The 26266-nt window shown below is 38.2% G+C and overlaps 1 protein-coding gene and 1 pseudogene across 1 annotated transcript; both read left to right on the forward strand.

The window, feature by feature from the left end:
- Nucleotides 1-7601: 7601 nt before the first annotated feature.
- Nucleotides 7602-10681, forward strand: LOC113759020. The gene is made up of 6 exons (XM_027301655.1): nucleotides 7602-7784; nucleotides 8001-9094; nucleotides 9151-9490; nucleotides 9542-9613; nucleotides 9706-9983; nucleotides 10054-10681. Exons 1-6 carry the CDS (start codon nucleotides 7602-7604, stop codon nucleotides 10679-10681), a joined length of 2595 nt encoding a protein of 864 aa, XP_027157456.1.
- A 5656-nt stretch (nucleotides 10682-16337) lies between these two features.
- LOC113759021 lies at nucleotides 16338-18679 on the forward strand (annotated as a pseudogene).
- Nucleotides 18680-26266: the final 7587 nt, after the last annotated feature.

Raw genomic sequence — 26266 nt, forward strand, 5'->3', positions numbered from 1 at the left:
CACTACTCCAATTGACCTGAAATTTTACAGTCACCCTTAAACCATCAATACCTAAAACTTTCATGTTTTGAGACAAGGCCAATTCGGCCTCTATCTAGGACCTAAAAATTCGGACAGAATGTTCATCACAAAACCCTCACTTTTCAATTTTTGGTCCAAAATAGAAATTGGTTGCAATTAATCACTTTTCCCACCTCATAGAGTCCTTAAACATCATTTCCAATCATCATACATGACCCCATAATCATATCCATATGAAAACAGAAAAATCCCCAATAATTATAAAACTTCACCAATTCAACCAAAATCAAGAAATAAATCACAAATTCAACACTTTAGCCACCACTAGGCACAAATTAAACATCATTAAGTGTAGGAGGATATGTCATCACCACTTACCTAGTAAACAAGAGAGAGGGAGTTGTAGAACACCTTAGCTTCCTTAAAAACTTCACCAAACAACTTACTAGCACCTAATGGAAGGATTTTATGGAGTAGAAACTAGTTTATGCAATTGGTTTGGAAGATTGAGCTAGTTGGAAGCTTGAAAATTTGAGAAGTTTTCTTCCTTCTTGAGCTTAAGAGAGTCGGCCAACATGGAGAAAGAAAGAGTGAATTTTAGTCAATTTTTTGAGATATTTAACTCAATGGTAAAAAGTCAAAAGGGTGAATAGTGTCCAACAAAGTCCAACCAATGAGATGGTGCCACTTGGCACTTCATTTAAAGCATTCCTATCCCTTTCTTTTCCTCTCACATCAATCACTTCACATCCTCCACTTATCTCTTAACACCCGATAAATTTCACTCAGTATCCGAAACTTAACCTTATTGGCCGAATTTTTCCGAACTTTTCGCACTCGTGGGTCCCACGTCCGACATATATATCCTTAATTTCTCAAAACTAACCGCTACTAGAAAATCATTTTAAAACTATTTTTGCTCATAAACTTTATCTGGGAAATTTTTCTAATAAAGAAAATATAGAAAAAAAAACGGGCGATTCAATAAAATAAACCCTAGAAAATTTTCGGGTTCTCAAACTCATTTTTTTTCGGGGCGTCACAATCTCCCCTCCTTAAAAGAATGTCATCCTCGACATTCCATCTTGTACCACTCAAGTCGAGACATCCCGCAAAAATCACTAATATTGCAAACCAAACCCACAGTCCGGCATCCTAAACTTCAGGCCTAGGATACGCTACAGAAATCTGAAGCCTAAGCTCTGATACCAATTGTAACAGCCCCACCTTCCCCTAAGGCGAACCAGAGGGTTCGGCGGGCCGCCTGCCCAGCTCTCGCCGGGACTCGGTCGTTCACTACATTCCTCAAACAGATTACAAGAATAAACCTCAAATATTACAATATAAATCTCCAATATACGTCAAATTCTCCAATAATTACATGTCAAAAGCGAAGCGTCCACGCTTCCACTGCGCCACTCTGATCCTTGATCACAATTATTATACAGGAGGAAGTCCAAAACTAGACTATTACACATCCAAGCCATTCTAAACGTTCAATACAATCCCAATATGAATGACTACACAAAAGGAAATCCAAATTCAGTCCATACATGAGATAATCCATGAATAAACACCACAAGCCCTTCCTTCGCCTTGAGCCCTGTGGAGGGGAATAAAATATTTTGGGGTGAGCTAGAAGCTCAGCGAGTAACCAGTAAAATCAGTTATCAAATCTGTTTAACAATAGTTCATTTCAATGATGTCGTTAATCAAATGATAAGTCTAGAAACAATTACAACGTTTACAAAACATTAAATATGGAGTATCAATAATTCAAGAAACATTTACAATGGATAGCGATAGTAACATTCATGAAAATGATACGTTCGTTCTCCTGTCATTTCATTGCATTTTTGGTTTCATTCGTGCATTCATTCACCCCGTCCCTGGCTTTTGGCCAGGCTCCACCAACCTACAAGGTAATACTCGAGTATACCGAAACGTTCACCCAAGTTCCTAGTCGCCCGACCGAATCCGCTTCTGACTCGAGACGACCGGTAACAAGGGGCAATGCGCCAGTTCAGCCCAAAAGGCTTACATTCATGCGCAAGTAGCATTTAATATTAATCATTGAAAATTCATATTTATTTATCGAGTGCGAAAAGTACACACTCGCCTAGAAAACTCTTTTAACAATCATGAAGCAAAATCAATAATAACAAGACCTGATATGCAAGCACGCATGATATGTAAGAAAACAGTTCCAACATTAAATTTGGAAACAGTTCAAAAGTAAATAATGCAAGAAACGGTTCATAAATAATTTTAGAAATAGTTTGAGGTCACTCACCTCCACGGCTCACAATCCTTGTCCAATATAGACAATTTCATCGTTCAAGTCCACGCCTTTCACTTGAAACTTAAGGTAACCAACGCTATTCAAAATCGGACAGCATTTCCCCTAAATTTGTTAACTTTTCCAGCCATCATGGCTTCATTATTTCCTCAGTCAGTCCCAAAGGTACACACACAACAACAAGTTCATCCAATAGCCATTCAGCAAGCTCCAAGTAGTACTAGTACAAGTCAAACTAGGGAAAAGTCCGGAAATGAAAGTTAAGCTCAAAACCAGAAAAACAGTTTTGACGTCATTGTGCGGTAATGGTACCAAAGGCGTTACGATTGTCGGATGAAGGTGTAAGATACACCATTTCGAAGCTAAAAGACAGGGCTACAACATTATAGAAGGTCACTCAGTCCAAATCCCAGCACAACTAAGTCAAATATGCCAAATAACAAACCAGAACCGTAATTGCAGGTTTACAAATTACACTATGCTGTAATCAGTACAACTCAGTCTAAACAGGTCCAAATGTAGAAATTCCAAAGGAATATGGTAGCTAGGACATCAAGCTACATTTCATCAGAAGACCTCAACACCCAAATCCAAAACAATTCCAGTCAAAACAACCCATTTCAGACGCAGTTCTAACATCCTGATGAACCCAGAACAGCAATAGTAATTTCGGCTTATCTCATTCTACAGTACTCCAATTGACCTGAAATTTTACAGTCACCCTTAAACCATCAATACCTACAACTTCATGTTTGAGCCAGCCAATTCGCGCTCTATCTAGGACCTTAAAAATTGGACAGAATGTTCATCACAAAACCTCACTTTTCAATTTTTTGTCCAAACCAAGAAAATTGGTTGCAATTTATCACTTTCCACCCTCATAGAGTCCTTAAAACATCATTTCCAATCATCATACATGACCCCATAATCATATCCATATAAACAGAAAAAATCCCCAATAATTATAAAACTTCACCAATTCAACCAAATCAAGGAAATAAATCACAAAATTCAACACTTTAACCACCACTAGCACAAATTAAACATCATAAGTGTAGCGAGATACCTGTGAGGACCCAGACCGTTCGTAAGTTGATATTAGGGTTAGGGCTAAGAAGAAAACCCTAATTTCCGGTTAAGATTGAAAACCCGCATTTTCTACATTTTCTTTATTAGAAAAGTTTCCCAGATAAGTTTTATGAGTAAATATAGTTTTAGATGTTTTTTTTCTAGTATTAGTTAGTTTTTGAGAAAGTAAGAACGTATATCGGATGTGGGACCCACTAGTGTGGGAAGGTATAGGATTTAATCCATTTTGTATAGGTTAATTAATTTTAAGAAGGTTAGAAACCCTAAGTGAGCAAAATCCCTAATGTTATGATTTATTAGAAACTTTAAGTTGGGTTTAAACCCTAATTTTGCCCTTGACAAAAAGGTTATTGTTTAATTACTTTTATGTGGGATAAAGCATGCTTAAGTGTAAGTGATTAAGATGAGAAAGTGATTAGTGAGGTAATTAAGTGTGATTACATGATTTAAAAGAGATTAAGTTATGACTTATGGAGTAAATTGAAAGATTATCAAATGTGTGAGGGAAATTGTATAAGAAAGAGAAAGTTAAAGTGCAAGGGTTTAAACAACAAATAAAGCATTTTTGTGATTGGTTAGCTATAAGAAATATCTCCCAAAGCTTTGACTGTATGTTGTCTTACAACTTATAAGAAACAAGAGAAAACAAAACAAAACAAAACTAAGAAGAAAAAAAAGAAAGGAAGAGCCGAGAGAGAGAGGGAGAGAAAGTGAGAAAATTTCTTCAAAAATCTTCAAGTTTTAGCTTCCATCTTGGGTTTGAATCTTGGAGCAACAACTTGGGTGCTTGATTAGTGAAGGTTAATCATCTACAAAGCTTAATTGAAGGTATGCCTCTTACTTGAAAGATAAACTTTTGAGGCTTTGATCTTTAAGCCATGGAAATGATGTATTATGTTATGATTATGGATTTATTTGATGGATTTGATGTGTATAGTGAAGTTTCATGGTTAATTTTAGTGTTATTTGGTTGCTGAAAATTCGGCCAAGAAGAGGAAAAAATTTGGGTTTCTTGCTAATGCTTTCCTTACTTGTTTTAGTTGAGAAATGGACTTGTAGTGGTTATGTTTGATGAATTGCCTCACTTGATTTGGTTGGTTACTTGCAAAAATCTGATTTGGGTTAAGAAACCCTAAACTCCATTAGGCTAATTTAGCTTAGCTTGTGGTTAGTGAGATAGAGTTTAGTTAGTGAGAGGTTGGATTAAGTTCATTGGTGCAAATGAAATTTTGGTTAGGGATTGTGGTTGATGTTTGTTAAATTTGGACTGATTTGGGAAGAGAATTTCGGACCAATTAAGAACTGAGATACATAAGGATTATTTGGTATCAAAATGGATAAAAATCTGGTATAAGAATCGTAGGAACGGACCGTGCGACTTCGGCGCGCGATAACGGCAAAACTGGGAAACAGGACAGTTTAACAACTGAACTTCGGCTTCATTTTTCTTAATGCTATATAAGGATTTAGGAATTCCTCAAAACATAAAAGTCGTAGCCCCTTGAGTCTTGTTTATGCCTGTAAAATTTCAGGTCAATCGGATTAGTGTAGCCTGAGTTATCGATGATATGCTCCAGCCTGTTTTGACCCTCTGATTCTGCGCGTTTTTCTAGTTTCGCTTCTGCCCATGACTTTTCGGTTTTGATTCCCTTCGATCTGGGTGTCGACTCCTTCATAAGAAGTTTAGATTTTGGTCTCAGCTTCGAAATGGTATAAAGTACGTCGAAAACCGAGTTCCGTAGCTCCGATTATGATCAAAACAATATCGCTCGTCAGAACTGCCTTGTATTTGGACAGTTCTGACGGGCACTTTGGCACTCGATTTTCGTTCTGTTCTGAATGGATTCAAGTCTTGGCCAAAACATCAAAGTTTTAGCCTTATGTCTCAGCTTTCCAACGCCTCTGGAATTTCTTGATTTCGATTTCTGAGCCATGAGATACGGCCTTGCAAACAGGGCCTGTTTGGTAAACCGCAATGAAACAACTGGCACCATTTCATGCCTTTTTGACTTATACCTATTGAGATCTGGGTTGAGATGTCTAAATGAAAGTTGTAGCTCTTCCTCTTAGCTTCGAAACGGTGTCTCACCCGCCTTGATCCGACACTCCTAGCCTAATTTTTTGACCAAAACGGTTTGAGATGGCCGATTTGGCCATTTCCGTTTGCCGTTCCGCGCGGACGTGTGCGGCCGTTTTGCCGTTTCCGCACTTGCGCGTGCCAATTTTGCCGTTTGGCTTATTTCAAGTACGTTAGTTGCCGTTTGTGATATATTGTGACATAATCTTCGATTTCAGACAGTGGTGAGCTAGGCGGTGCCGGTGGGGCCCACTATTAGCCAACACACAAAGTGAATTCCGCCTTTATACTACTGTTGGTATTTTGAGTAAGTATTCAGGCCGCTCTTATGTGTTAGTTGTTTATGTGTTTCGTTATGCGTAAAAAGGGTACCTAGGCGAGAGTGTACTTTATCGCGCTCGACCTAAACCCTAATTTGCGCGCTTATTTGTACATGACATATGTATATGAGAAATTTTGGAACTAAAACCCTTGAGCTTGTGGCTCGGGGTGACTTTTGAATAATTTTGTGAATTTTGTGAGTTTGAGGTTGAACTCAATACCTAGATGGACTATTCGAGCCGGTTAGGGCTTGGTCGAAGTCAGTCCAACTTGGATTGAGGTCACCAAGTTTGTGACCCGAGCTTGCGACTCAAGCTCAAGTTTGTGATTTCGTTCGCCTGGGCAAGTTTGTGAGGTGACTGGCCAGTGAGGGTGATAAGGTGTCGGTGGGTGTACAAGTGAAGTTCTACGGACCTTATTTATGGTCGACGGAGTGTCGACAGGAGATCACGCATGGCAAATGACTTGGCTTTGGAGCCACCCGTATCCTTATTATGTGATGTTACTTTTCTGCTTTTGCTTTACTCTTACTGTGTAATTGATGTTACGTGAAATTTACGCTTTTGCCCCTGTTTACTTACTAAGCTTTTAGCTTACCCTATTCCTTTTGTTTTCCTTAGCAGGGGCCGACGCGGGTACGTTTGGGCACTTACACTAGTATAGTATAGTTAGACTTGCTTGTAATAGCGGACAATTAGGATGTTTGTTTTTATTGTGGTGGTTTGTATAAGGACCCTTCTTAGGGTCTACCTTTTGGTTTTGGTTGTATTTATAAGGATGTAATAGTTTGAGCAGGTACTTTTGGGGAATGTACTTATAACTCTTTTGGGATTGCATATCTATGTATAGTACTCTTTTGGATTTTGCTAGCTTTCGTTGTTTTAAGTTTTGAGTCCTGGCGCGAGCTAGGCAGGCGGCCCGCCGATACCCTTGGGTTCGCCCTTGGGAGAAGTGGGGTCGTCACAGTATAGAGGTGGATTTGATGAAGGATCTGCCGAGCAAAGTTTGGATTGCCTTCGGCGATAGGTTAGGTTTCTGGCAGGATCTCATTCCAGAGAATCTGCCCAGCTACTGCGGGCATTGTTTTCACCAAGGGCACACCGTGGAAGAGTGTAGGGTGAAGAACCCAAGCCTGAGGGTGGAACAGCCGCGTCGACACCAGTGGCGGGTGGCGCTGCAGATGAAGGAGGGGCTGGTGCCGGCTCGGTTAGAGGGGAAGGTCGGTGAGGGCCACCTATGGCCAAGCTGCGTCCAGGAGGGAAGGAAGGATAGGCCTGAAGGTGTGACCAAGCAGAAGGTCGCAGGGGGAACGATTCGGCCAAAGGAGCTGTTAGCGTCGGAGAAGACAGGCATCAAGATTGGGGAGGGTGAACAGCAGCAGCAGCTCACTCTTGTTAGGCAAGTTGATGGTGCGGCGGCAGTTTCAGACGTGGCAGTGGTGATTGATGGACCAGCAGGGGTGACGTTGGACGAGCAACGTTGTTTAGAAGGGGCTGTGGTGGCGTGCGTCGCTCCTGTCTTGGGGTCGCAGGTCACATTACACGCGACCTCTTTTGGCTTGCGGGCGCGACCTCCAGGGGCAGATAGCGATGAGCTCTTCACTGGGCAGTCATGTACGCAACATGGCACGATGGAACTAGATGGGAAAGTGTTGGTAGAGGAGGCTATCCACCACGCAACAGAGCAGGAGATAGAACGGATTGCAGATGTGGTGTTGTGGAGATGGAGGAGGCACGCACGGGTGATGGTTTGAGGAAAGATGGTGACGGGGGAACCACGCGGCAGCTGTCATACATGGCAGAAGTGGGTAACCTCTCTCCACGGGGTACGGTGCTGAAAGAGGGTCTAAGTGAGGGGAAGGCTGGTCTGCTGTTTGAAAAGCACCATCAGGGTCTCGATGACGCTTTCAGAATGGTCACGGGTAAGTCCAAGGGCGTGCACGTGAGATTCCCATCTGATAGGGAGCTGCGATCTACAGTACGGGCTTCACAAAATTCCTTCCATCCTTTACTTCATGATTAATGCACTTTTTTTGGAACATCAGGGGTGTCGTTAAGGCATCCCATTTTCGTAGGTTGAGGAAATTAGTTGTCTTATCATATCCAATTGCTAGTATTCTGCGAAATGCATGTTCAATTGTCGTTAGCCGAAGAGTTTAGGGCTAAATTGAAACTTGACCATGTTCTTTTTCAGTCAGAGGGGTTGTTGTGGGTTTTCTATAACTCTCCTTTTTGTTGCTCCATTTTGGGTGAGGGTAATCAATTTTTATCCTTGTTTATACAACATCCTGGTTTGGTGAGTTCGATGCCCAAAGTACAGAAGCCACAAGAGTTCTCACAGTTTCGGCCAATTAGTCTATGCAATTTTGTGAACAAGATCTTCTCTAAGATTTTGGCCCGCCGGCTTGCACCTCTCCTGCCTAAGATTATCTCGCCGAATCAGAGTGGTTTTGTTCAGGAAAGGTCTATTTCGGACAATTACTTACTTGTTCAGGAGGTCATTGCGGGCATCAAGAGGAAAGCGCGTGGGGGAAATGTCGTGTTCAAACTGGACATGACAAAAGCTTATGATAGGATGAAGTGGCCATTCTTGATACAGGTTCTGCGTGCGTTTGGCTTTGGGGAACGCTGGATCAATATGATCTGGCGGATTATATCCAATGTCTGGTTCTCCATTGTTATAAACGGATCGCTCTGTGGGTTCTTTAAGTCGGCTCGAGGACTTCGCCAGGGTGACCCATTGTCGCCTGCGTTGTTTATCATCAGGGCGGAGGTGTTATCTCGGTCCCTAAACCAACTTGTGTCTTGTCGGGGGTTTCAAGGTTTCTCGATCCCTCAAGGGTGCCCGTCTATTACGCATTTGGGGTATGCTGATGATGTTCTAATATTCTCTAGTGCGACTGCCTCCACCCTCCGGCTAGTAATGAAGGTATTGGAGGAGTATGAGGCATCATCCGGACAGCTGATCAATAAAACAAAGAGTTGTTTTTTGGTTCATGCCAAGATAGGTAGGCCGCGGAGGAAATCGATCCAGCAGGTCACAGGCTTCAAGCCTATGTCATTTGCCATCTGGTATTTAGGGTATCCTCTCTATTCTGGGTGGAAGAAAAAGGAGTATTTCGCTGGGCTATGCCTCGCCGTGGTAAGTAAGGTTGACTCCTGGAAAAACCGGTTACTCTCTGCAGGGGGAAGGATCGTGCTCTTGAAACGTGTCCTCTCCACGCTTCTGGTCCATCTTTTGATGGCTGTATCGCCTCCGAAATCAATTTTTAAAGAGATCGAAGGGAGGTTCTCTAACTTCTTATGGGGTGAATCCGTGTGGGGCAAAAGTTGCATTGGATCAGGTGGAAGGACCTATGTGTGCCGGGTGAAGAAGGGGGTATGGGTTTCCGCCGTCTAGAGGATATTCACGATGCCTTTTCCATCAAGCTGTGGTGGAACTTCCAGTCCTTGTCATCTCTGTGGGCGACCTTCATGAAGGCTAAGTATTGTGCGCAGGTGCATCCTAATTTGGTACACCGTGGTAGGGGGTCGCAGGTATGGAGGAGGATGATGGAGGTCCGTCAACTAGCAGAGAGCCACATCGGGTGGATTGGCCGTTCTGGAAGCTCAAACTTCTGGTTTGACAATTCGCTTGGGACAGATTCGTTGTCTTCGCGGTTGGATAATGTGTTGGATCATAGGGTAGCTGATTTTGTAACGCATGGTGATTGGAACGTTTAGCTCCTTCAACAGTGGGTGCCGCATGGTGTAGTCAAGGAGGTTGTGAGGGTTGCTCCCCCGGTAGGGCATCTGCCTGATTTGATGGTATGGAGACCGACTCAGTTGGGGCGGTTTACACTCCATTCTGCGTTTCAGTTAGTGCGTCGGCATGCCAATAGCTTCTTCATGTATCACAGATTGTGGCACCTGGTGTTGCCGTTGAAAATTTCCTTCTTCTTATTACGACTATTGCATGGGCGGTTACCTGTGGATTGCTGCCTGTGGAAGTTCAGGGTTCATGGGCCGTCCAGGTGTGGGTGCTGCCCATCACCGGATATCGAGAACATCGAGCATGTGTTCGCTACGGGCGATATGGCGTCACGTGTCTGGCATTACTTCGGGGATCCAGTTGGCATATCTTGGTCCGGTTCATCGTTTCGTGTCCTTCTGGCAGCCTGGTGGTATGGGAAGAAGGGTAATCGGCACCTGGCCTTTGTTCACCATATTCTGCTGCTTCTGATTTGCTGGCACCTTTGGAAGTATAGGAACTCCATGAGGTATGAGGGGATTCAGGTTAGGTTCGACAGGTTGTGCACGTTGGTCATGGCTGACCTTGTGGAGCTATTTTCTATATACTTCAAGCAGCAAAGGTCCTTCCCGGCGGCTTGGGTGCACTTCTATGCGGCTATTTCCCGGTGGGTTCCTCGGATGTCATATTCAATAGTACGGTGGTTGCGGCCGCCAAGTGGGGTTCTCAAACTCAATACCGATGGGTGTTCCAAGGGGAATCCAGGAGTTAGTGGGGGAGGAGGGGTCATTCGTGACAGTGGGGGTAAATTACTCTTAGCGTTTGCCTGCCATCTTGGTCAAGCTACGAGTGTTCAGGCTGAGGTTCGTGCTCTGCTTTTTGGGGTGAAGGTGTGCATTCAATGGGGGTTCCGGAAGTTGGAGGCCGAATTAGATTCTCTTGTGTTGGTCCACATTTTGTTTGGTAAGGCTAGGTGTCCTTGGAGTGTTTTCCTGGAGGTACAGCAGTTGCTTGGGTTTATGGAGCATATCCCTAGTGTGGGCCACTGTTTTCGGCAAGCAAATCAAGTTGCTGATGTTTTATCGAAGGTTGGGTGTACTCTGGGGGAGAGGTCATTTACACGTCTGCATCAGAGTTACCGCTGACGGCTAGAGGTGCCTTGCGCCTAGATAGATTTGGGTTCCCTTCTGTTAGATCGTTTGTTCAGGATCACGTAGGTGTATAGGGACTGGTGTGTTTGATGTTTCTTTCAGTTTATTAATAAATTAATAGGGGGTGGCGTCCCTCCCCGCGATCGGGGTTAGCCAAAAAAAAAAAAAGATATCATGATGCAATGTAAATTTTATAAGGATAAATTTGACATTCTACTATTTAGGCATTGTAGGGTGAAGATGGAAAGGACTTTCCCTAAATTTTTTTGAGGAATGGAATTTCAATAAAAAGTTGGAATTGTTATGAAACAATTAAAAGTATGGATGTCCCTTTGTATTCCCAAGAGGATTAATTCTTGATTTATGGATACATTATGTATAGAAGTTACAATCCATAAATCTATTCATGTAGTGGAAGAACCGTTTCATAGGTTTCTTCATATTCTTGTAATAGTGGGTGTTTAATAGGATTGATGTTCCTTTAATCTTGTAGTACCTATATATAGAGGTACATTGACACCTTTTGGAATGAACTTTTGTATTAGTTGGAATCATAAGAATATCACTCTCCATTGCTCCACTTCTTTCTCTACTTCTTTCTCCAATATTTCACTTGATATTATAGTACCTTATTTTATTAGTTTTATAACACGTTATCAGCACGAGTCTCTACTTCTGAGCAAAGGTGAAACACGAGACTCTGTCAAGATTCTGCTAGTGTCAAATCAACTGTTGGTTTTTTTTTCGAGCAACTCTTGACTACCTATTGAGGTAAATCTCTAACCCATAAACTTATTTCAATTTCTTATGGTTAACACTTGAATGATCGCAAAATACAAGTGCTTATTGCTGAACAATCACTAAACACAAATATATACTGTTTGACATCTTTGAGGTAATATTTCTCCTTTTAATTCTACTTATTTATTTTTTGAATTATTTGTTATAAATAATTATATTCTGATGCAATGAATTTTGGAGATGCTATTATAGAAAATCAATTATATTTGAGGATCTACTTGTCCTTTGAAATACTTAAAGAAAAAGATTCGACCACTTGAAGATGGTCGTTGTTTAACGAAAAGATTTGACCACCAGAAGATGGTCATTATTTCAAAACTTGGTATGATAAATTTACTTATGGGTGCAAGTACACAATTTTGCTATGTTTAGAATTATTTTTTAGTTGAAAATAATATTTTCTACATATTTCTCAAATATGCTCTTGTAGTAGTAATATTGAGATAAATTTTGAGAAATATTTTGTACTTATTGCATGCTAATTCTAGTCCATTCCCAGAAGTGAATCCGACTAAATTTCAATTTATTAGTTATGGTTGTTGCCATGACTATGATTTTGGTAAATATATATTTTACCATGACAAGAGAAAAAATTACCACTTGAAGTGGGATAATAATGATAAGGACAAGAAAATAAAGGTCCTAAAGATAAATGTCCTGAAGTACATTTGACAAATCAAAATTATAATCGGATCTTCACATGGCCAATTTCTTTAAACACCCTGAAGGTGTATGATGCTTGATTTAATTTATGATAGTAATTAGCTTTTCTTCCTGAAGAAGAAATGAATGTTAAATATTTGGGATCAAAAAAATTATGGTGATGATATTTGTCCCATAAGAATTATGGTGACAATGATATGTGTCTCATTAATAAGTGCTACTATATACACTATATTCCAATGAGAGAGACAAATACAATCAGTTGTAGTGTATAAGTGATTGAAAGCTCCAGAAGAGCCACTACTATATTTCTCCCTGTAGGAGAAAAGTTTATTATGAATAAAGTACTATTTTTTATCATGTCTCGAAAAATTTATTGAATTTGAATATCCGTTGAAATGGATATCAAATTGAGATATTAAATGAGACAACAATAGATATCATGTTTTGAGATAAAGGTTAATTATATCATAATAACCATTCGAGAGAGAAATGATTATCGATATAGTTGTCTTCATTCTCATTTGATTTATAATTATCACCTGCAGTAAACCAGAAGTTTACTGATCCCAATGAATACATGATTTAACGAAAGTGAAAATATTTGAGAGCCAACAAATGTTTATACATACCCCCTTTATATTATATATGGCTCCAAAAAAATTTTAATTTTTATGTCGGGTATGAATCAGTTTTTACGATTAAATATCGTAAAATATTGATGAGTGATCTATTGAATGATTTATTTATTCTGATAAGTTACGATTCCCGATAATAGGGAGAGGAAAAGATCAACCGAAAGGAAGTCATTTAAAAAAAATTAGATTTCCTCGATCCTCATACAAAATAACGTGAACTGGAAGTTCAAGAAATTATTCATTTGCTGAAAACTGCAAATCAATTGTCAGATATATTTATCGACTCCAGAAGAGCCATTAAATCAACTATTCCTGCAGGAATACTCTGGTTAAAATTGATGTCCCTGAATGACATGTACAAGTGCTACAAATAAATTTAAGGCCGGCCTATCTAAATAAGGTATAAATTGATTTCAAATAACTCCGGAGATTAAATAAATGTCATGACAAAATTCAACCTCTTGAAGAGGTTGCTCCTGAAGAGCCAACTCCTGAAGAGAATAAAATCATAGAAAATTTAATTGGAGCCTAATAAAATATAGCACTTGATATTATAGAAGTTAATGAGGATCATGAATCTAAATCGGTTGATGAATGTCGGTATAGAAATGATTGTTCAAAGTGGAAAGATACAATCCAATCTGAATTGGATTTATTGGTTAAAAGAAAAAGTTTTTGGACCTGTAGTCCAAACACTTGAAGGTGTAAAACTAATAGAATAAAAAGAAATGAGAAAAAAGAAATTGTGATGTATAAAGCAAGACTTGTAGCCCAAGAATTTTCACAAAGGTCTGGATTTGATTATGATGAAACGTATTCACCTGTAGTGGATGCCATCACATTTAGATATCTTATGAGTTTTGCAGTACATGAAAAATTAGATATGCGTCTAATGGACGTCGTTACTGCATATTTATATGGGAATCTTGAAAATAATATTTATATGAGAATTCCCGAAGGATTCAACATGCCTGAAGCATGCAAATCAAATTCTAAAAATATTTATTCTATTAAATTACTAAGGTCTTTGTATGACCTAAAACAATCTGGACGTATGTGGTATAACCGCCTCAATTAATGTCTGACTAAAGAAGGTTATACCAATGATCCAATATGTCCATATGTTTTTATCAAGAAAAATGGATCAAATTTTGTGATAATTGCTGTATATTGATGATCTAAATTTGATTGGAACTCCTGAAGAGATTCAAAATAATGTTGAATATTTGAAGAAGGATTTTGAGATCAAGAATTTTGGAAAAACAAAATTCTACCTTAATTTACAAATTGAGCATTTGAAAAGTGAAATTTTTGTCCACCAAACTGCATATACCCGGAAGGTATTAAAGCGGTTTTATATAGATAAGACACATACATTAAGTACCCCAATGGTCGTCAGATCATTAAATCCTAATAAGGATTCTTTTAGACCACGAGAGGAAGATGGAGAGATATTTGGTCCTGAAGTACCATATCTCAGTACAATTGGCGAAGAATATTGAAATGCGACGATTAAAAGATCTCAAATGATGTTTGCATCAGGGGGAGAAATTAATACACAAGAATAGTGTACTCTTTTTCCTTCACTAGGGTTTTTGTCCCGTTGGGTTTTTCCCTAGTAAGGTTTTAACGAGGCATATTCTTTGTGTAATGGACATCCAAGGGGGAGTGTTATGAAACAATTAAAAGTATGGATGTCCCTTTGTATTCCCAAGAGGATTAATTCTTGATTTATGGATACATTATGTATAGAAGTTACAATCCATAAATCTATTCATGTAGTGGAAGAACCGTTTCATAGGTTTCTTCATATTCTTGTAATAGTGGGTGTTTAATAGGATTGATGTTCCTTTAATCTTGTAGTACCTATATATAGAGGTACATTGACACCCTTTGGAATGAACTTTTGTATTAGTTGGAATCATAAGAATATCACTCTCCATTGCTCCACTTCTTTCTCTACTTCTTTCTCCAATATTTCACTTGATATTATAGTACCTTATTTTATTAGTTTTATAACAGGAATGAACATTCCAGAAGGAAAAAGCTTTCCCAGTTAAATGAACCATACCAGATGCAAAAATGGAATGGACTAGTTGGAAAGGTCTTTCCTTTCCATGCCATTCCTATATAGCAACCGAAGGAAAAGTAATAAAGTTTGCTATGGTCTTAAGATCTTTTAATTCACTTAACAAATTTGACTTAATGGACAAAATTGTCCTTTTAATTTTAAGTTATTCTAACGCCCAATATTTGCTCGTATCATTAGCCGCACTTGAGATAGAGATCTTGGTTTTAATTTATTTGCCCCCTCTCTCTCCCCCTTCCTCCCACTTTTTAAATTTCACTCATTCCCTACTAAAAAAATATTTTAGAAAAAATACCATGAAAAGAGAAATTGATATAGTTAGAGGGTACAATTTGACTCACATGCAGTGTTAAAAGGGCAAGTGCTGTTCAAACTTTATATCATTTCTTAAAGATATGTTTACTTTCCTAGTTCTCAGACTCTTGATGCAGATTAATGATGCTAGCTTAGGTAATGTCACCCGGAAACATATAACAAAAAGAAACAAACAGAGATTATTGTTTCCTTTTCTAGTTCTCAGACTCTTAATGCAGATTATAGATGCTAACTTAGGTAATGTCACCCGAAAACATGCAAAGAAAAATAAACAGAGATAAAGAGAAGCGACTAGAATCGGAATCCATCCTTTTATATGCCGTCAGCCAAAATATTTTCGTTTAAACTTCTCGATCCAAATAGATGACAAATAATCTCTGCTCAAAATTAATGTCCTTTTACACGTATAGAATGCATCTTGATTTGCTATTACATGAAAAAAAAATCATTAAATCGAGAGTATTTGAAAAATCTTTATAACCAAAAGAATACCCAAGGGTTTTGACATGAAATAGATGAAAAATAGTTGGTCTACATATGAAAATGAAAAATTTAATACCAGTAATGCACTCTTCAGATATGTTTATCAAATCATTGCCGTACCCTAGCTCATGCCTATGCTAGTACAATCCTGAACTGAAGAATTTGAACCAACAAATTATTTTATACTGGAGTCTTACTTACCGTTCCTACCAGTAACCACTATGTGTCCTAATTTACTACATGTAAGCACGTGCATGGGGGTTTTTTATTTTTTATTTTCTAGTAATGTTAAACAAAAAATCAAGAATCAATAAGGTGATAAGGAATACAGATATGATCTTCCCTTGCACAAAAGGCCAACCCGATCTTCATATCAAAGTCTACAGTTAAAAAATTAATCTGATTCAATGATATTATAATGTGAAGCTTCTTTGCTTCTTCACCAATTCAAAAATCAACTGAGGAGATCCCAGAGATTCTGATTGATATCTGGTCCGATCTCTCTTTCCAAACTGATTGATATCTGTCAATATTTTCTGTATCTCCTCCATCCAATCCCCCCTAATGGGACCTAATATAACCACACTACCATCACCTATCCTTCATTCTTCATTCTGATTTTCAATCCTAACTTTTTGGGTTTCTCTATATTGTTTGAACAATGGGAGCAGTAGTAACAGATTCTCAGTTTCATGTTCTAGCAGTTGATGACAGCATCATTGACAGAAAGTTGATTGAGAGGCTCCTCAAGACTTCTTCTTATCAAGGTATTTCTCTTTCGTAATTATTTTTTTTTCCAACGACAATTAACTTCTCAGGCTTCAATAACATCCTTGCTTTCTAATTGTCCACATGAAGTGTGCACAAGATCAGAATCAATCGGAAAAAGCCATTTAGAAGGAAAACATTTTTAAGTCAATCATCATAGATGCTGAAGAAAACAATTTCTGGTTCTGTAGCTTTTAGTATTAGTTACCAAATTTCTTAAACTTCAAGGATGCGTGGAACGGTAGCTGAAGCCCACTTCACAATATTTAAGAAAATCCAGTAGGTGAACCTCCAAGGCATCCTACATTCCCTTCCGAGGCTCAAATATTAGATTCAGCTGTTCTTTCAACTGGTAAAGAACGTATCAGAGCAGCTACTTCTTCAGTGTTTTTCTCAATTGGCCAGCTGCCCTACACGTTTGTGCCAGCCCAAATACTTGCATGCATAACCCAGAAAAAGGCAAACATCAAATTGATGCCCAGTGAATAAATCCCAGATCAGCATCCTCTTTTTCCTTCATCTTCATCTTGAATTTTACATCTAGGTTGTGTAAAGTTTGGCAAAGATTAAGGTTCTTGGTTAAAATGCGGCTTGCAGTGTTGACGGCTGCAAACTTTAAAGTCTTGGTGGTAACGAACAGCCCAAGAGGTGTTGGCAAGTGAATAACCAATTTAATTTTTGTTATTCACTGGTTTTACGTGATTTGCAGTTACAGCTGTTGATTCTGGAAGTAAGGCTCTTGAGTTGTTGGGCTTACTTGATGATGAAAAAGCAAATGGCTGCAGCACTGAACAACATGTAAGATTTTTTTTCTTTAACTCTTTGATATGTGTTTAGCTTTAAAGAATATTTAATGAATTATATGTTGTAATTTTTGGCTCATTTTTTTAATTCCATTGTACCATGACAGGTTGTGGAAGTGAATCTGATCATCACTGATTATTGCATGCCGGGAATGACAGGTTATGATCTGTTGAGAAAGATCAAGGTGAGCAAACCTTTTTTTTTCCTTTTTTTTTTCAAAGGAGTATGTCTTTGTTTATATCATTTTTTTGTTTTATTTGACACTTTTAGATTTTAATTATCCACGAACCTTCAAGCAAAGTCTACACTAGTTGCTAATTAATGGTGTCAAATTTTACCTTAAAGGACTCACAAATTAATATTTTTGTTCTTGTAATAGGAGACAAAAAAACATTTTCTTTCACGATCCAGTAAACATAAATCACCACATAATGATCTTCTACGTGACATATTACAGGATATACTCGTGTAATTGTTGATTTAGCTAATCGTTATGTATACATTCTAATACTAATTAGATCTTTTTTAAAAAAAATTCCTATATGGGAGGGGTGGAATTTAAAAAAAGGGAAGGAAACAGAGGGATTTCTAATTTTTTAAATCTCAGTTTTAGCACTAGACCAATACCTCTTGGGTCCAATATTAATTAGATCAAGAAAAATGGATTAGCTGTAAGTCTCAAGCCAAGTAGATAATCATTGATTGTTAGGCCTGTGATGTTTCTCCTACAAAACCTTTTTGAAAGAAAGTTTATTTTCTCACAAAAGTGTGCAAATTGCAATGATAGGTGTGTTTAGTCAACTTAGTTTTTAATAAAAGTTATTGTACCCTGTTGTGATAAAGGATGCAGTGCATGTTGTCTTGAATTAATAATTATCTGGTAAACCATCCTGTGATGTATGACTTCTAACAAACCAAAGGTAAGGTTGTATGTTCAATGTTTTCGAAATAAATAATCACAGTCCAATTAAAATATATATCTTGCTAAAAAAGAAAAAATAATACATTTCTTCATTAAGAAATAAATTATGGGATTTGTAGATTAGTTACTAATTAAAAATTTGCTAAATCTTTTTGCAGGAATCTTCGTCATTGAAGGACATCCCAGTGGTAATAATGTCTTCTGAGAACGTTCCTTCAAGGATTAGCAGATGCTTGGAAGATGGGGCATATGATTTCTTCCTTAAACCAGTCAAACAATCAGATGTGAATAAACTCAGACCCCATTTGTTGCGAGGAAAAGCAAAGGAATCAGTAAAAGACCAAGAACAACTGCAGCAGCCGCCTACCCCAACTTCCAAGAGAAAAATTATAGAAGAGTCTCTCTTACCTGAGCCTACAAGAACTAGATTTCAATAAGAGCATTTGAAGATAATCCTAACACCAGAAAAAGAAGAAAAAATTTCCCTTTCTATTTTGTTCAAGAAATAGTTAGATTTATATAGTATAAATAGACAGGTAAATCTTTTAGGAACATGAACTTATTATAAACTTCTACTCTAAATTTACTACTAATAGTACATCAATGATTTCTTTTTTTCAAATTCTAGTGTAACTTCCTCAGATTTCTTTAATTTTTTTGGTATTATTTTAATTCTAGCACATTGTTGGACTTTGACATTCATAAAATGACTTTGCTGAAGAAATGATATAGCAACCAATGAGTAATGAGTTGAAATAAAATTAAAAAAATTGAAGATACAGCACTTAAGAAATGCATAATTGAAGATGGAAAAAGTTTATATGCATTGACAGAACTTGGGGATGGCGGAGAGAGCTCCCCATCCCCTAAGTTTGAAAATTTAGTTTTTCTCTTTTGAAAAATTGAAGTTTTTAAGAGATTTTTTTTGTAAATTTAAACTTTTGCCCCTGCAAAAAGAATTACAATATTTCAGGTCATACACTTAATTTTTAGTTGAATTAAAGTTTCGTTTATGTTAATACGAATTGGTTTGCTTAAGATAAATTGAGTGTTTGTTCTTTTTGCTGCACAAAAAACCTTCTTTTTTTTTTTTTCTCTTGATTCAGTGTGATATAAGAAGAAAGTTCCTGGGTTATTGACCAGTGATGACAAGAAATTTTTAAGTTTTATGACAAAATTCAGAGATCAATTGCTTTTTCTTTATTCTCTTTTTTTTTAGAGCGAATTCAAAGTTTACGACTAAATTTCTTATGAATGGTTAGTTATGTGACTTGTATAGGAGTGATCATGTGTATAGTTATTAATCTACTTTGACCTGAACTTTAAGAAACAGTAAGCATATCTTAGTAGTTTTTTTTTTTTTTCAAAAATGTATTATTAAAAGGAGTCAAAATACATAGAGAGAGGCGCCCCTCCCAACTTGCGCCTGCGTGCCCGAACAACCAAAGTTACCCTTTAATTCTACCCCTACGGAAACTAGGACTACCCCACCTATCCAACGTAACATCTCCTCTAACCATACGGGGAAGGTCAAGGACGGAGTCATACACTACTGACTCCCCAGAATCCGCCTCAAGCTTAGCAAGCCTATCCGCTGGTTTATTCGCTTCTCGAAAGTAGTGTGATATCTCGATGTAGAGATGACTATAACCCACCAATTCTTGTAACTCCCTCTGCACCACCCACGACCACTTGGCTCTCCCCTGCAACATCTGGATAAGAACTAACGAGTCAGACTCCACATGAAAATTGGCCAGTCCTCGCGCGACACCTAACCGTACCCCATGAAGCAATGCATTCACCTCCGTTTGTAAGCTGGTCATCTCCCCAAAGTAACAGGAGAATGCCACCAGGACCCTCCCATCGCTATCCCTAAACAAACCTCCCCCTCCACTCCTCCCAGGGTTGCCCCTTGAACAACCATCGGAGTTTAACTTCACAACCACTTTCACCGGGCGCCACCATCTAACCTGCACCACATGCAAAACACTTCTCCACCCAGCTACTGCATCAAAGAAAATAGGCCACGACGAGCAGGGAAGGCTAATCTCCTGGAACTGAATGCTGAATCTCTCTCGGAGCTCAATAAAAACTCGATCACAGACATGTCTCACAGTCAGCAGGTTCCCCTCAAAAGTAAACTTGTTTCTCGTGTTCCATAAATTCCAACAAATCAGTGAGGGCAAAAGCCGAAATACAAAGCTAACATAGGGGCCTCTACAAGATGTTAGCCACCAACTCATCACCTTATGCCTTATCGTGAGCGCTGCACCAACCCGGCCAACCGGCACTTCAAAGAAGCTCCAGACCTGTCTAGCAACCTCACCAGTGCAGAAAATATGATTAACCATTTCTTGAGCCGGGGACCGACAACAGAAACACCGAGATGGGCCTACGACACCAAACCTATTCAATACATCCATAACTGGAAGCCTGCCCCTCACTAGCCGCACCATAAAAAATGAGATCTTCAAAGGTAAGACCCGATGCCAGAGGCACGAGAAGACTCTGGAAGTGTTATCACCTTGCTGCACCACCTGATAGGCCAAAGCAGTAGAAAACTCACCCGAGATACTTGGAGCCCAAACCATTTTGTCCGCCTGACCTAAAACTGGAGGATCAACCTCCAAGACCCACTGCACCCAGTGCATAGGCAACACCTGATGTAACCTCTGCACATTCCAGCGACCCTGAACTCCGAACTCTGCAATTGGTTGTTCTTGAAAGACATCCACTTGCCGACACAACGGTCCTAATCCTAACCAATTATCGTGCCAAAAACTTGAGTTGCCACTACCCACTATCCATCTTATATGCCTCTCAACCACCACATGAGCGTCCAACATCCTCCTCCAAGTAGCAGAGTGCCCTGGACACGCCTCTGCGTAGCAGGGGTGCAAGTTCAAGGTATATTTCGAACGCATGAACTCTGCCCATAGCGATTGCCCTTGTCTAAACTTCCACCACAACTTCAGAGAAAATGCATCAAAGACATGCCGCAACGACCGAAGTCCCACACCTCCTTGCCCATAAGGTTTACATAATTTGTCCCATCTAATCCAGTGAAGCCGCGGCCCAAAATCCGTCTCGCCCCATAAGAAGCTTGCAATCTCTAAAAGGCGAAATATCCCCTTAGGTGGGTTGGATGCCACAAGAATATGGGTAGGCATTGCCGACGACACACTCCTTATCAAAACCAACTTGCCACTATATGATAATAACTTCTCTTTCCACGAGAGCACCCTATTCACGACTGAAGTACATAGAGCTGAAAAATGACTCTTCTTCCGCCTCCCAGATAATAGGAAAATGTTGTGCGAAAGGACATGCTAATGTAGTTAATTAATGAAAAAGTATGGTTCTCCAAAATAGAGATATAATTAGCTTATTCACTTGTAATAGAAAGAAAAATAAAAGAAATATTGTGGCTATAAAAGAAATATTGGCTTGTTCACTTTTAATAGAGGTGTTTCCTTTTAATCATGTACTCTTAGAAATTTTTTTTAATAAACAGGTAGGGATCTATGTCCAACCTCCACCAGATAGGGGTTTATGTCCAACCCCCATCATTTCCAAGTGGTTTTTCAATTAAAAAAAAGAGTAATATTGTGACATAAGAACACATTTTATTCTTTTTTATGGCTCCAAAATGCATGATGAACAACAAAATTTGTATGCGTTTAACCTGGAAATTATATGAAATTACCAAATAAATTATAGGATATAGTATCTGTCATTTCTTGACAGAGTTTTAAAGGATACCTAACCAAGAAAAGCGAAGAGAAGTTGAGAATTCTTTTGCGCCGACTGCTAATGCAGTTGCATACAGTCGATCTGTAACCAGTTTTGCTGGAAGTTTTTAGGAAATTTATCCACATCTAGAAATGTTAATTATGTGACTTATATTTTCAAGTTAAGAATTTTAAATTATCAAATCAGTTAAAACCCAATTATCTCGATTTTACCGCAAGTATACGGATCAAACGAGTATAGTGATAAATAGGGTCGATCCCACAAAAAAAAAATTGTTAATTACCATTAGCATTTGAACTCCTTTATTATTTAGACCATCTCAAGTAAAGAAAGTAAATTTACTCTATTAACATGCAAGAAAAGTGATAAAAACAACTAAGATGTTCTTAGGGTCATGGATTTACCATCTACTTTTGCAAATGAAATTATCAGTTAATTGAGCTATTTATTTTGATTAGTAATGGTGTAATTTTTACATATATGTGATATGTGCTTTTGCCTATATACCTACCATACTTATAACTACTCCATACCCACTAACATGATATGAAACTAGTTGTAGATTCATTACCCTATATTAGTGAGTTAACCCCCCAGGTTTAACACTTCCATGAACTAACATTGAATCACAATGGTAATTGTTGAAACAATACCTTCAAATAATCACAATTAATTGATCCAAATTAATTATGATTGTAATAATAAAAGTGCGAAATAACTTGCTCAAGAAATAAGTTCAAATACCCATGAAAATTTTCCTTAACAATCATAGAAGTTCATCCACTCCCTTGGTTTACAAACTACAAACTCTCCATCTTCATCTTCAACTTCATCTATGTCTAGCTACATGTAAGGATTAGATGAACTAACTATACTAAGTTTGTGGCGACCCCACTTCCCCCTAAGGCGAACCAAAGGGTTGGCGGGCCGTCTGCCCAGCTCTCGCCAGGACTCACGCAAGCATTCTAACCCAAAACCTTCCGACGATTAACCTAAGCTATTACAAAAATGATTCTTCCGAAACAAATCGATTTCTATCACCACATTAACTTCAGAGATAGCAGTGATTTAAAACAGCCAGTCAACGGCTCCTAAACATCCCATGCGTTACAACCAGGGAATAGGGTCGTGCAATTCGGATATACAAATAACATTCATACAAACCAGATATCGAAATTAGGTTTTACACTTTTCCAGCTTCAAGTGGCAATCTAAAACCAAAGTACATAATTCAAGTTGAAGCATAACACAACCCACACAATAGCCGTAATATCCATTACATCCAACAGAAAAGAAACATAAGTAAGTTCAAGGCTTTCAGTTTCCAGAACCTGTCAAGGAAAACAAATAAACGTGGGGTGAGCTAAAGCTCAGTGGTGCCCCAAAACATGCACTCACATAAATCAAACAACAGATAACAATTTAAACAAATTTAATCAATTAAGAAAGCGTATAACAGCACAAGGTAGGATACAGGAGCTCTCGGGAGCCATTCTCCTCGCTTGATCAGATACCCTCGTAGTTGACCCTCCGTCAACTTTCACTACTTATAGTCCATGTAGATCCACTTATTTTAATCCTAACCCGTCACCGTTCATACCCCGGTCCCGGGCCCGCTCACCGACTAAGGACGTAGTATACTCGAGATATACCCGTCATGGTAGTTAGATACAGAAGTCGAGGGATTCACCCAACGACGCAACTACATTTAGATTTATGGTAGTTAGATTCATGCGTCGAGGGATTCACCCAACGACGTAACTACATTTAGATTTATGGTAGTTAGATTCATGCGTCGAGGGATTCACCCAACGACGTAACTACATTTAGATCAAAGATTCAGGAGAAAAAAAAATGTTTTTGCACAAGTCACCACTCGAACGGCTAGTGCGATAAAGTACACACAGCTCACTTCGATGGATCAAAAACCAGTTTTTGCAATTTATCACATATCGAGTCAAGGAAGTACTTTAAACAGGTAAGCATAGAACAGGCAGGGACACTCACCAAGAGTGGAGTTCAGATATCAAGTTGAGAATCGAATTCCGCGTCCTCGTAAAATCCTAGAAACCAAATTTTGAAACTATGAGTTTTTACTCAGTTTTTAAGCTTATAGATATTGAGGTATATCTCATATACTACTAGTTCACTTTTCCTTAGAAAAATCAAGAATTTCCATAGGTTGAATCTTGACGAAAGTAGAAGAATTGTTTCCTTTAGTTTTCCTTGGAATACTTTTCTTATAAAAGGTAACTAGTATTATTTTCTTGAAATAAGTCGACAAATCTCTTAATATCCACGTTAGGAAGTTACTTTGAACATTTCTTTAAAGTTACGGCTTTTGCAAAAATTATCCTTAAAAACTATTTTTCCTGAAATAGGGTTTCTTGCCGAGCAAGTTTCCCAAGCTTTTCACTAAGATTAGTAAAACTCGTATTTTGGAACTTTTCCTATAGTTAACTATCCAAGTGCAAAGCTTAAGGAAAGAAAAGGAATTAAAATAAGACTTAGAGTTTTCAAAAGCTATAGAACTTATTTACTATAGCTATCAAGGCTAGATTGAGCTAAAGAAAATTATCAAGTTGGAAAGTTTTAGGCAAAACACTAGATATGGAGTTTTATAATATAGTACTAGCTGGAAAAATATTTTTGATTAATTTGATCACAGTTACTCGAGTTCGCAAGGTCGATACAACTTCCACAGCTCCGATTCCGTTTCGAAATCATAATATGGATCAAAATATGGCAAAAATCACATAGCAAATTACTAGAGCTTCGTCAATCATTAGCCCTAGCTTTCAACAATTGCATTACTGAATAAAATAAAATGATCAACCAAGGCTTCATCAATCATTAGCACTTGGTTTCAGCAAACCCATCATAAGCAAATAAAAATAAAAGTAAAGCCCCAAGACATTCCAGCAATTAACTTCCATCATCCAGTAATACTTTATAAAATCATTCCAATGGCCAAGGCTTCATCAATCATTAGCCTTTGACATCATCAATCACCACCAACCACAATTTAATCAAGAATTTAAACCACAAGTAGATTACAAGTTCAATCCAAATCAAAATTTAGTTTCACGAAGAAAACATGACATTCATACCAAAACAGTCTACTTCAAGGATTCCCAGACAGCAGTACACATGGAGGAAAAATAGGAAATTTCTACAGGACAAAGGCTCATGAATCTAGTTTCAAATGCCACTGACGGCACCTTAATCGGATTTTCCTACACCAAGATATAAGCATTTTGCCTAGACTAGTCAGTGAAATCCGAAAATCTGGAAACTCTTGTTCACTTGTGAAAAGCCCCTCTTTCTCTTTTAAAAACCATAAGGCTTTTATTCAAACCATTCATACATCTCTTATAGAATTCTAACACCACCTATTCCAGGCGTTTTCAACCATTATGTTTTCAAAGAAAATTTCAAAACCAAGCTGAGGTTCCAATTCAACCTTCGGCTATCCCAAAAGAAATTCTAGCCTTTAGATATCAACATATTTGGTTCAATCTTTCAATATATCCAAAATTTTATTGCCAAACAACTTAAAATTTACATCTCTTATGTATTACTAATCCATTATATTCCAAGGGAGGAATAAAATAAATTTCCAGAAACCAATTAAAATTTCCAAAGACAAACTGAAAATTCTGGTTCATCCCCTCGGCTATCAATACTTTTCCAGTACTTAGAGTTTTATAAATCCAACCTTTCCTTGGTTAAAACATGGTTTTAGATTCTCAAATTCATCATGTGAACCTTTGGCTAACTAATTAACACATTTCTGGCTCAAAATCGAATTCGAATAACAGGTTTAAACATCCCAAAAAAATCCAGAAATCTGTCCAGCAAGCTACGGGTGAATCATGCATGAAGAAACTTTCTGTTTTCATTTTATTTTCTCGGTTAAAACATGCTATTAAACTCTCAACTTCCTCATACAATTACTTAGCTAAACAATGAACATTTCCAGTTCAAGAGTTGAATTTAAACCATGATTACAAACCCCAAAATTTCCAGGTTTAAACCTCACGGCTCTTTCTCAAAATTTCCAGCAATAACAATGGTTCTAAAACCAGATTTCCCTTGGTTAAGTTGAGGTGTTAGGAGCTCAAATTCGGCATGTAAACACTTAACTAGTTTATTAGCGTATCTAGCTCAGGAATTACTTTCGATTAACAACAAAAATCCTCCAAAATTTTCAGAAATTTCCAGCTTCAAACCTCGGTTGCTGTGGCATGAAGACTGATTGCATTGTGATTTTATTTCGGTTCTAACCCAACTAATTAGCCACATGCAAAGCTCAATTATCTTGTTATTAGCTAGTTAGTTAT

This window comes from Coffea eugenioides, unplaced genomic scaffold (assembly GCF_003713205.1).
Source record: "Coffea eugenioides isolate CCC68of unplaced genomic scaffold, Ceug_1.0 ScVebR1_85;HRSCAF=424, whole genome shotgun sequence".
NCBI classification, from domain to species: domain Eukaryota; kingdom Viridiplantae; phylum Streptophyta; class Magnoliopsida; order Gentianales; family Rubiaceae; genus Coffea; species Coffea eugenioides.

What these genes read in the sequence shown, in the direction of transcription:
- LOC113759020 (XM_027301655.1), top strand. Translation starts at nt 7,602, where the DNA reads ATGGCAGAAGTGGGTAACCTCTCTCCACGGGGTACGGTGCTGAAAGAG. An exon ending in ATAATGTGTTGGATCATAGG is followed by an intron (nt 9,491 to 9,541) that starts GTAGCTGATTTT and finishes CTCCTTCAACAG; the next exon opens with TGGGTGCCGCATGGTGTAGT. An exon ending in CTGGTGGTATGGGAAGAAGG is followed by an intron (nt 9,984 to 10,053) that starts GTAATCGGCACC and finishes TTGGAAGTATAG; the next exon opens with GAACTCCATGAGGTATGAGG.